This window comes from Acanthisitta chloris, unplaced genomic scaffold, assembly GCF_000695815.1.
Source record: "Acanthisitta chloris isolate BGI_N310 unplaced genomic scaffold, ASM69581v1 scaffold5801, whole genome shotgun sequence".
Classification (NCBI taxonomy): domain Eukaryota; kingdom Metazoa; phylum Chordata; class Aves; order Passeriformes; family Acanthisittidae; genus Acanthisitta; species Acanthisitta chloris.
Window position 1 is genome coordinate 1 of NW_008657527.1, and position 12,175 is coordinate 12,175.

The following is a 12,175-nucleotide window of genomic DNA, read 5'->3' on the forward strand; positions in this document are numbered from 1 at the left end:
GGCAACAAGTGACAGGATGAGAGGAAAACAGCCTCAAGCTGTGCCTAGGGAGGTTCAGGTTGGACATCAGGAAGAACTTCTCCATGGAAAGGGTTGTTAAGCATTGGAAGAGGCTGTCCATGGACCTGGTGGAGTCACCATCTCTGGAGAAGTTCAAGGAACAACTGGCCGTGACACTCAGCACTCTGGTTGAGTTGTCAAGGTGGAGATCAGGCACAGGTTGGACTCAATCTTGGAGGTCTTTTCCAACCTAAATGATTCTGGGTGTCTGTGACAACCCCAAGAACCTCACCATGTGCCTGAGAGCTCAGTTATGATGAGGAACAGAACACACACTCAGAGACTGGACTTGAATCTTTGGTCTTACCAACTGATAGTGGTTTCTAACCTCTCTCAGAGTCGTCAATCAGTTGAAGATGTGCTTGATTTGGGGTTTATTGCAGCTTATTTGAGGTGAAAGCAGAAAATATCTCCCCCAAAAGCTAATAAAAAGCTCACAAAGGATTCTCTGCACCCTGCAGAAGAATCTCTGGCTAGGAGAGGAGCTGCTGTCACTCATGCTCAAAGGGCCAAATTCCCTCCAATAATCTTCGATTTGGTGGCAGATTTCTCATCCAAAGGAGCATTTCAGTACCTTCTCAGCTTTGTTTAGCAAGTGTAACCCTCCCTCTCACAGCAGAGCCTCCTACTTTTGAGCTTGCCAAAGTATTCCAGAACCTGATAATTCAATTTGCAAGGTGGAGGAGGAGGATGCCTCATCAGTCCTTGTAGAACAAGATTTATCTTCCTGTCAGCTGTAATTCTGACACTGTGGCAACTCTTTGTGAAGATTGATAGAGAGGCCAACACCTCACCTTGAATGTTCCTTTGCTGAAGACTCCATCTGTGCTGTCTGCAGTGGTCAGAGCTCTCAGGCTGTGGATCTGTGCTGACAGGTTGACTCCAGGAATGTCAACTGCAACATAAGCAGCTTCATCATAGTGGAACTGGATAACTATATAACACAGTTGGCTCAACTTTTTGTGCCCTTTAACAAAATGGAGTTGGTTTGTTGTGGGGTTTTTTTTGCCTTTTCTATTTGTTATCCCAACTTAGAGGATGTTTTAACTATTCCTGTTTTCTCCCCCAGGATGGTCAGTCACGAACTGTTCGTCAGTTCCAGTTCACTGACTGGCCAGAACAAGGTGTGCCAAAATCAGGAGAAGGTTTTATTGACTTCATTGGACAGGTACACAAGACCAAGGAGCAGTTTGGCCAGGATGGCCCCATCTCTGTCCACTGCAGGTAGGTGCAAGGGGAAACATCCCACCCATCAGGGGAGCAGAAGGAATTGAACTCCTCCAGATATCTTCCCCTCCTTTCCCACTCCATCTCTGCAGATTTCTTGGGGGTGTCAATGCCAAACAGTTGGTTCTGCCACCCAAACTCTTCTCCCTTCAGCCCTGGGCACTGCCCAAGAGGCCTCTGACCCTTTGTGTCTAGGGGAGAGGTAGGAAATGCTGATACCCTGAAGGAGATGAGAATTTTCCTGTGCTGTATATAATGTAGATATGCACATTAGAGTGTGTATAGCTACACATCTCTGTATAGTTATATTTGACCTGCAGAATTAGAAGTAGTTTTGGGTCACATTCTGTAGCAGTTTGACAATTTCTGGATACCTATCCCAGAGGACTGACCCATACTCTGTACTTCCAACACATTCCCAAGACCTATCTCAACCCTACCCCAACCTCAACCTTTACAGGAACATTTGAACATTGTAACATACAATTTTCCTGGTCTTTTTTTTTCTTTTTTTTCCTCCCCTTCCTGCAGTGCTGGCGTGGGCAGGACTGGAGTGTTCATCACACTGAGCATCGTCTTGGAGCGAATGCGTTATGAGGGTGTTGTAGATATTTTCCAGACAGTAAAGATGCTGCGAACACAACGACCTGCAATGGTGCAGACAGAGGTGAGCTGGGCTGGGGAACCTGCTCCTGAGGGCCCAGGGGTGAGCAGCATTGCCCCACAGCTCTGTGTGATCCTCCTGGGTTGGCCAAAGTCCTTCATGCCTTTAGAATCATGGAGTGATTTGGGTTGGAAGGACCTTAAAGGTTATCCCATCCCACCCCCTGCTACACCTTCCACTAGGTTGCTCCAAGCCCGGTTACCCCCCCCCCTGCTACCCCTTCCACTAGGTTGCTCCAAGCCCTGTCCAGTGTGGCCTTTCTAAGCTTTTCTCTCACTTGAAGGGACTCAGCAAGCCCAGGCTGCACTGCTGATTGTACCTGACTCATAAATTGATTAATTAAGGACTGGAGCATCTCCCCTATGCCCCCCTGCTACCCCTTCCACTAGGTTGCTCCAAGCCCTGTCCAGTGTGGCCTTTCTAAGCTTTTCTCTCACTTGAAGGGACTCAGCAAGCCCAGGCTGCACTGCTGATTGTACCTGACTCATAAATTGATTAATTAAGGACTGGAGCATCTCCCCTATGAGGACAGGCTGAGGGAGTTGGGACTGTTCAGCCTGGAGAGGAGAAGGTTGTGTGGAGACCTCAGAGCACCTTCCAGGAGCTGAAGGGGCTCCAGGAGAGCTGCAGAGGGATCTGTGTTAGGAACTGCAGGGACAGGACAAGGGGCAATGGGTACAAATTGAAAAAGGGAAATTTAGGCTAGGTGTTAGGAAGAAGTTTTCCCTGTGAGGGTGGTGAGACACTGGCACAGGTTGCCCAGGGAGGCTGTGGCTGCCCCAACCCTGGCAATGTTCATTCCAGTCTGGATAAAACCTTGAGCAACCTGCTCTGGTGGGAGATGTCCCTGCCTAGGGCAGGGGTTGGAACTGGATCATCTCTAAGCTCCATTCCAACCCCTAAAAGTATATGAATTAAATTCCCCGTTGTTATAAAGTCTTTTAAGAGATTAAGATTCCATCCCAGTCTGGCAGCCTTGATTCCTACCTCCCTCCCAGCTCTGAGGTGGGAGGAATCACCTAACCACAGCCTGAGCAGGTGAGGAGGGAGATGACAGAGATATAAAGGGAAAGGTTGAGCTTTCCTCTCTCAGTTCTTAGCTCTTTTGGAATCAAAGAGGTTCCTGCTCAGCTCTGTGCTGACTGGGAAGCACAACAGAGATCCTGAGGAGCTTTTTCCCACCTCCTGTTTCTCTTTGCTGTTGACAGGATGAATACCAGTTCTGTTACCAGGCAGCTCTGGAATATCTGGGAAGTTTTGATCACTATGCAACATAAAAAGCCATCGTTGTGCAGACTCTACCAACCACTTCAGTCCTGGAAGGCCTCTTCTGTCCCAGGAGGAGAGCTTGAACTTACAAAACTGAATCAGAAGAAGTACCTTTTCATCTGGACAATGCTTTGGGGGAGCAGGGGGGAGGAGGATTGGAAGGAACACCCCTTCAGGAACTCCATGTATAAACCTGGCCCATGGAGAGGCAGCTCAGGAGGTTGCTGAAGGACTGCTTGAAGTGGTGAACTGCTCTTGTTACCTCAAGTGGTGTTCGCTGTGGAGGACCTAATGGACGTGGTGAAACAGATCCAGAAGCTAAAAAAAAAAAACACACCTTGGGGAAATGTTTCAGCTGGAGAAGGGAAGGAAAAACAAACAAACAAACAAACAAAACAAAAAACAACCACAAAAAAACAAACCGACTTTGGTTACATCATTAGAGTTCAGTTTCTTTACTAATCTAGTTGGCAGTCTTTAAAGGAAGTCACTTGCAGAATTGAAGGTGTTCTGGGAAAGCAAAGGAACTAAATCTCAACTCTTAGGTAAACTTTTAGGGTCAGGAGTCTTAATAACCTCAGTGTTAGCATTGGGAGGATCCTGGGCAAACAGCCTTCATGGCACAGCAGAGGTTTTATAGCTCACCTTTTGAATACTTGGAACATTCCTCATTTCTTCTAATTCCAAAATTTATTTTTTAGGCTATTTAAACTGAGAGAGGAGGAGAGATTGAGATTGAGAGAGAGATCCAAACCCCAGAGCTGTGTGGGGTGAGCCTTCCCCTGGTGCTGCAGCAGTGGGACAGGGAGAGGTGGCAGCTCCCATGGGCTGGCTCTGCTCCCTCTTTTCCAGCACATCTGGCTTTGGTTGGAGCAGGGCTGGGACATCCCAGGAAGAAAGGGAACCCCTTCCTCAGGCTCTTTGCACAGTCACACACACACACACTGCTGCTGTGAGCAGCTGTGCCCTCCTGAGAAGGCCAGAGAGCATCTCCTGGACAGGAGCATCTCCAGGAGCATCATCGTGGACACAGGAGCATCATCCTGGACACAGGAGCATCATCCCTGCCAGGAGCATCATCCTGGACACAGGAGCATCATCCTGCCAGGAACATGTCCTAGTCAGGAGCATCGTCCTGGACAGGAGCATCATCTTCCTGGACACAGGAGTATCTTCCTGCCAGGAGCATCTTCCTGCCAGGAGCATCTCCTGGACAGGATCATCTTCCTACCAGGAGCTCTCCTGGGCAGGAGCATCTTCCTGCCAAGAGCATCTCCTGGGCAGGAGCATCCTTGTGCCAGGAGCATCTCCTGGACACAGGAGCATCTTCCTACCAGGAACATGTCCTGGACAGGAGCATCTTCCTGCTAAGAGCATCTCCTGGACACAGGAGCATCTTCCTGCCAGAAGCATATCTGTGCCAGGAGCATCTCCTGGACACAGGAGCATCTTCCTGCCAGGAGCCCCACAAACACCCTTAGGCAATTGATTTCCAACACCCAACTGGTTCTTGCTGCCAATCCCTCACTGCCCACAGCAGCTCTTGGGAGCAATGTGGAGCTTCTCTCAGGACTGTCCCAGTACCACATCACACCTTGGCACAGCTCCCACCATTCCCCAGCTATAAAAGAACTGGGAAAGATCCAGGAAGGTGCATCCAATGGCATATACTGTGAGTGGCTTTCTTTAAAGTATCGATGTAACTGTAACAAGTGACATTACTTCTTTTTTTTTTAAATAGTGTATTTTTTTCCTTTTTTTTTTTAAAAAAAAAAAAGACAAAGAATATCAGTCAAGGAATTTAAAAAAGAAAAAAATTTGCTTATTTGTTCATATTATGTTCAAAGACAGTCTATTTTTTCACTGTAGAAATGTTACGTGTAATGGCTGTGATATATAAAAAAAATGCAGTGCAAATTGCTACTTCTACATATTGCTTTTCTACCATTTAAAAGGTTTAACTTGCTCATGTAAGAACAAAATGTCCTTTCTGGATTTTTTTTTTTTTTTGGATTTTTTTTTTTGGGTTCTTTTCTTTTTTCAATCCATCACAGACATATCCCCCAGGCCCTGGAAGGGTGGGAGAGCAGCAGCTGTAGAAGTGGTGGCAGTGCCAATTCTCTTCCCTTTCTGCTGTGGCTGGCCAGAGCCAGAGCTGAACTGGGAGATTCAACCCCACCAGTGGTTTCTGACTAGAGACAAGGTCATGATTCCAGAGCTTTGACACCCTCTGCCTGTGCTGGTTGGAGCTGTGATGCTCTCCCAGCAGGAGTTTCCCTGCACAGAGGACAAGATGTATGGGAAAAGAGCCACACTGCCCCCAAAAACTCTGCTTGCCTCTGACTTTTCCCTTTGGTTTCTTTTTGGGTTTTTTTTTTTTTCTAGAAGGGGTAATCATGGCCATGAAGTGCTGCCCAGAAACCCCCACACAACCCATTTCCTGTCTTTAACCGAAAAGAAAAAAAAAAACCACAAAAAAAAAGAGGAAAAAAAAACCTGACTGAAAGGCTTCTTCGAGATTTTACTTATTTGTGTGAAAGTTGCCCAAATTTCTAAGTATGTTGCAGCAAAATCTTACTGGACAAGTTGGGGAGGGGGGGAGGGAGGAGGGGGGGGAAAGGATTTGGTTTTGTTTTTTTTTTTTTTTCTTTGTATGAGAGCAAAGTGCTGTTGCTTTCACACTGTTATTTCAAACTGAAACAGTAAGTGGTTTTCATACCACGGTGTATGTAGATATATTGACTTTGTATTAAAGGAAGATTGTCTGACCTTGGCTGCAGCCCTGTGTGTTGCTGGGGGTGAGCAGGGGATGAGGCAGCTGCTCCAAAAATCCTTCCTGCTGCTGCCCAGGGCAGGGAGCAGGTTGTTCTCCCTCTGCTCTGCTTATGCTCCTGCTAAAAATAGGCACCTGGACAAACCAAACATGTGGCTGCAAAGAAACAGGCTCATTTGGAGAGCTTTGGGCCAAAGGCCTGAGCTTGCTGCTGGTTTAGTGGTGGGAGCAGAGCCAGCACTGAGCTCAACCAAAAAAGGTTCAGCTTACCTGGAGGGTTTAGCCTTTGGTGACACTGTCTGTGTTCCCCTGATGTGGCACAGAGCTCAGCATCCCTGCTCAGGCTGCAATGAGGGTGCAGATCCATGCTCCAGGTGCTGTCCTGGTTTGGATGAGAGCTCCAGGCTGCAGGTGAGGAGTGGGAAAATGCTCACTCAGAGCAGGAGGCAGTGAAAGCAAACAGCTCCATGTGAAGGTCATAGCCATGGCAGATGGAGGTTTCCACGTCTGCATTGAGGGGGATAGTCCTGGAAGAGAAGGAAAAGGCCTGGAAAAGCCCATGCCACACTCCATCACCTGCAGAGCAACAAGTAGAAAGCTGAGCTCCATCTCAGTGCCAACCTGAAAGAGCTTGTGGCTGCTCCAATCCAAGTGTTCCAGGTCAGGCTGGAAGGGGCTTGGAGCAACCTGGGCTGGTGGGAGGTGTCCCTGCCCATGAGAGGGAGTGGGAATGAATGAGCTTTAAGGTCCCTCCCAACCCAAACCATTCCATGAGCCACTGCAAACCCCTCGTGCTGCTGAGCCAGACTCTACTAAGCCAAGCCCCAGGCTCTGCCAACCATGGCTCCTGCTCACAAGTAGGCTCAGTCCAACCTGAGCTTCCCACATCCCCCACCTTAGGCCAGACAGGAGCTCAGGCTGGTGAGGACACAGCTTTGGAGAATGATGGAATTGTTCTGTATCAGGGATTCTTCCCTCCCTTGCACAGCTGGGCTGGACCAGCACAGTCCCCTTCTCACTGCCACCAACCAGCAACACTTTGACTCAAGATGAAAGACCAAAACCTTCCTTAGCAACTTCACACAGAACCACAAGCAGCCACCAGGTGAGCAGAGAGCCCAGGGAACTCCACCACATGTGAAGGATGGAGCAGGGAGGGAGCTAACCAAGCTCCCAAAGGGAAAAAGGAGCCATGAATCAAACCCCAGAAGCCTCCTGCTTTGTACCCATGTCTCATGTATGTGAGTGCCACCAGGAAATCATGTGAACAGTGATGAGTTGTGACTCTTCATCCTCTGGACTCAAAGATCAGCTCCATGATGCAGGACAGACACCTCTCACCAGCCTTACCCAGGTGAGATTGCTGCTCACTTTGTGTTATCCTGGAAGAACAGGAAGGAAAAACTGAATTTTTCTGCTCAGTTCTGTTCCTCAGCCTCCCCCTCCCTCCCTCCCCCCCTGCCTACCTGCTCCCCTGCACTCTCAGCAAAGCTATTCCTGTCTCTCTGTGACTCTAATCACTCCCATCATTGCTCTCCAGGCTCTTATTTTGGTTCCATCCCTTTCTGAGTTGGCATGACCATCCCCTGGGTTGAGCTGCAAACCCCTTATAGAACTGCAATAAATCCCACCTGGAGCACAGGAAGGTGAATGACAAAGAGAATTGGAACAACAGCTGGGAATGAAGTCAATCTATCAAGAAAGCCCCAACCAACACCACAGGAAGTCAGTTAGGGAAACAAGTACAAAATGAAATCTCATTGCAGGAGTGAAGCTTACTCAGAGGCTCATAGTGATGCTGAGTCTGCCTTGACCCTGCAGCAGTGGTGAAGGTCCCACAACAGCTCCTTGGAAGGTCAAGAAACCCAAGCAGCATTGCTAAGAGAATCCTCTTCCCATCTTTGCCTCTTGGTTTCCTTTACATCTCTCCAACCAAAACCAACATGAGACATTCCAGCAGAGTCTGTAGCAGCAGAAATGAACTCAGGTCCCTCCTGCTCCTCTCACCATGAGGTGAGGCAGAGCTCGTGGGAGGAAGGAGGCAGCAGAGCCCTTAGCTGAGGGGGACAGATAAAGATTCTGGCACAGAAAAACCCACCTGAGGTGTCCTGATCCAGAGACACCTCCACTGACAAGGGAGGGAACACACGTGTCCATCCCCAGTTAATACTCCTGTGGTTCCCTGCAGCTGGTTTGGATGGACCAAAGGGAAGCAAAGTGCTTGGTGGGCTGGGAAACAAAGGTCACATTGCTCAGGGCCAGGCAGGGCCTGACTCAGACCATCAGACTATACTGTGCCTGTCCTTGCACCTCCAGATCCCTAGAGATTCCAGCAGGGAAGCCAAAAGAACCATCAGCAAAGAGCAGAGACACAAACAAGCTCCCAGGGGCAAAGAGGGGTAAAGGAGAACCTGCTGTGACCTGAGCTCAGCTCCACAAACCCTCCTTGCTCCTTTGCCTCAGCTCCATGCAATTCATCCCACAAAGCTTTTCACAGCTTCATTTATCACACCAGAAAACTGCAGGTTTGAGGCTCTGTCCCTGCTCAAGGCAGGACATCCTCAGCCTCAGAGGCACCACAGACTCATGGAAAAATCCACAAGGAGCAGTCCCATCAGCACAGCCTCTTAGGGGTGGAAGAAGCTGCTGGAATTGCATCCCAGTTGTGGTTTCTGAATGGGACAGCTTGATGTGCTGGAGCTGTGATTAATTAGTGATAACATACATGATAACTTCCATGATTCCAAGCTCTGGACATGCCTGGTGTCCATCCCAGCTGCAAAGAGCCAACCAAACAGGAGCTGTTGGTCCAGGCTCAGTTTTTCCAGGCTCACTGTGCCACACAGCACCAGCCTGACCCCTGGCACAGTGCTTTGATTTTAATTAAGCACTAAGTGATGGCCCTTTAATGCTAATGGAGGGAAGGCTCTTCTTCCTTATTGATCCAAGGGGTGGGATTTTTTCCCCCCTCTCTCCATCTCCCTCTTTCTTTGTCTCACCTGAGACACTCTGACAGCTTTGACAGTGAGTTTATTAGCAAGGTGAGCAGGGCTGGAAGGAGTCAATCTTGGCAGGGAATATTTGCAGAGGAAAGGGCTGTCACAAAGGCTCTACATCTACATGGATGAGATTCCTGACAGAGGAATGGGGTTATGGCACAGGCAGTGGTTTTACAAGGGAATCTCAGAGTCCTCTGTTATTAAAGATGAGAAGGACATGGAGAACAGAGCCAAACTCATCCCTCCAGCACAGGTTTTCCTTGGGGAGTATCCAAAGCATAGCTCAGTGTTTGCTCCAAGGAGCATCCCTGGCAGGATTCAGAGCTGCACCCAATGCTGGTCCCATCTCCAGGACCCCCAAGATGAGCATCTGCATCCCCCCAGGCCATGCTCCCTCTCCCTCTCCAGCACTCAGAGGAGCTCAGAACAATTCTGGCATCCTTTCTATGCAAATCCTGAGCAGCCTCTTCTCACAGCTTAATAAGGCTCTTTCAGCTTTCCTCTCTCCTCTCCCTTTACCATAGCTCTATGCTACATCCAGAGGTCAATCCTGCAGGACTCTGCTCGAGGGGCTCTTTGGTAGGAGCTGCAGGGATAGGACAAGGGGAAATGGGTTCAAACTGAAGGAGAGGAAGTTTAGGTTAGATATTAGGAAGTTTTTCCCTTTGAGGGTGGTGAGACACTGGCACAGATTGCCCAGGGAGGCTGTGGCTGCCCCAACCCTGGCAGTGTTCATTCCAGGTTGGATGAAGCCTTGAGCAACCTGCTCTAGTGGGAGGTGTCCCAGGGCAGGGGGTTGGGGCAGGATCATCTCTAACCTCCATCCCAACCCCTAAAATTCCATGATTCTATGACAAGTGCAGTTGTTGGAAGGCCACCAAGTCCCACTTTGTCAAGGCCACCTGCAGACCCCAGATCATGTCCTGGCATGGGACAACCCAACCCTGTCTGCTGCAGCCTGACCACCTCATCCCCAGCATGTCCATCCATCCCTTGTGGGACATCCCAACAGGACCATGAGAGTCACCTGGTCCCTCCCAGCCCTGATGCTGTGGCTCTCCACACTGAGGGGCTGGTGGGTCAGCTCAGAGCAGCAGAAAGCTCTTCCCAAGGGTTTGGAGGGAGCAGGTTTGTCCCACTTTTTACTGGGCAAAAACCAGTTTGTGCCTGGGTGGGAATTTGCAGCAGCCTGGATGCTAAATCCCTGTGGGATTGATGTGGAAGAGCCCCCAGGCCTCTGCACAGCCCTAAACCAAGAGCCCCTGCAGCAGAACAAAGGCTTGAAAGTAGCTGTAACTGTAATTTACATTCCAGAGGAAAAGGAAAAGCTTTTCTTGGTTTACAGAATTACCCAAGTGGCAAAGCAGTTCCCAGACCAGGAGAAATTCCTCACGTTGCAATATGCCTTAATTATACCAAGAGCAGCAGTAACAGACTGAGAGAAATCAATTCCTTCTCCTAAATAAGATGGTTGCAAATTCCAAGTCGGTAAGTGAACAGATGTAGAACTCAAATGGAAAAAGTAAATACCCTCAGAGGCACTGAGAAAATTGTCTTCCTATTGCTACAAGTTCATCCACTGGGAAAGGACTGCAGGGAATCTGCTCCCAGATTTCCTAAGGAGGAAAGCACCAGTTCAATCCCTTCCATTGCAGTGTCACAAGAGGCAGCTGAGATGCCACAGCTCCTTCCCAGTGCCCATGGCTACACAGGAAACCTCTCCTTCCTCCCAGGAGCAAATCCCACTTTGGAGCACAATGGATACCACAGCCCAAGAGCTGTCACAGCTTTCCCTCCTCCTGTCCCAGCTTCCAGCACCTCTACAGGCTCTCAGGGAAAAGCCACCCCAGGTTTCCAGTCTCTTGCCACCAGCTCTCACACCCCTCCTGCTCTTGGCACCATCTTCAGCTCATCCAACACCAACTCTTGGCACAGCCAGAGCCATCCTGGATCCATGGGACAGTTCTTGCTCTTCCTACAAAGCCAAACCTCTGTCAGCTCTGTCCACCAGTGAAACTCCTCTCACTGCCTGCACACCCAGAGCAGCTGTGGCTGCTCCATCCCTGGAGTGTTCCAGGCCAGGTTGGACAGGGCTTGGAGCACCCTGGGCTGGTGGAAGGTGTCCCTGCCCATGGCAGGGGTGGAATGGGATGAGCTTTAAGGTCCTTCCAACCCAAACCAGTCTGGGATTCTGTGATATTTTTGACCTTGTCCATTTGGTCCAAATTAATTTCTCTGCTGTTTTTCTCAGTAGTGAGAGATGCCCTCATGTTTTTTCCTAGCTGGAGTTGAGGTGTTCATGCTCAGACCTGAGTGAAGCTGTGGCTGCCTCATCCCTAGAAGTGTTCCAGGCCAAGTTGGACAGGGCTTGGAGCACCCTATGCTGGTGGAAGGTGTCTCTGCCCATGGCAGGGGTGGGCTGACCTGGAATGTGGCTGAAGCCTGAACAGCAGTGTTACCTTCCCATTTCCTAACACCCTCCTCCCTCCAACCATTTAATGTCTTCACCCCAATCCATCTCTAATCTCCCCATTTTTCCATTGTCTACTTATCCATCCATCTCTAGAGAGGCAACTCCAGATCCCTCTGCAATTTGCAGGGAGATCAAAGCCCAATGTCACCATCTCATCGTGCCTTTATCTCCTCCAACACTGACACACAGTTCCTTCCAGTCATTAAAGAGAGAAATTCCTGATTAAGGGAGTTGTGCTCCATCCATCTGTGTCCATCCAGGGCTGTGCAGACACACACACACATGCAGATGGCAAGCTTAGATTAATGGGTTACACAAGGGGTTTATCCCAGGCTTACTGGGGATAATAAACCCTCTGCAAAACAACAAAAAATTGTGTCCAAATGATTAAAACCCACAAAAATCTCTTGTCTTTAAATACATAATGTCCTGCCTGAGCTGTGTGTAAGGTGTTGTTCAGGAAATTGCTAAACATTACTAATTCAGGTTGTTTTTCCAGTAGATTCTTTTCCCATCTTCTGGCTGGGAGAAGAATCTGGTGGAATAACTGGTCCCTGGTAGGATGGGGATGGCACTTTGGGACTTCTGTGGGCAAAAAATGACCCACACTCCCTCCACAGAGATATTTTAGGGCAATAAACATCCTGTCTAAGGCTCAGGCTGGGCAGGGCTCAGAGTATCCTGGATAGGGGAAGGTGTCCCTGCCCATG

The 12,175-nt window shown here is 49.1% G+C and overlaps 1 protein-coding gene across 1 annotated transcript; it reads left to right on the forward strand.

Annotated features, from left to right (window-relative positions):
• Nucleotides 1-1,129: 1,129 nt before the first annotated feature.
• Nucleotides 1,130-3,532, forward strand: LOC103811746 (receptor-type tyrosine-protein phosphatase S-like; the record flags this gene model as incomplete). Its single annotated transcript, XM_009084736.1, has 3 exons — nucleotides 1,130-1,284; nucleotides 1,819-1,954; nucleotides 3,160-3,532. Coding segments are annotated over 3 exons (360 nt in total), but the record flags the coding sequence as incomplete, so codon positions are not given.
• Nucleotides 3,533-12,175: the final 8,643 nt, after the last annotated feature.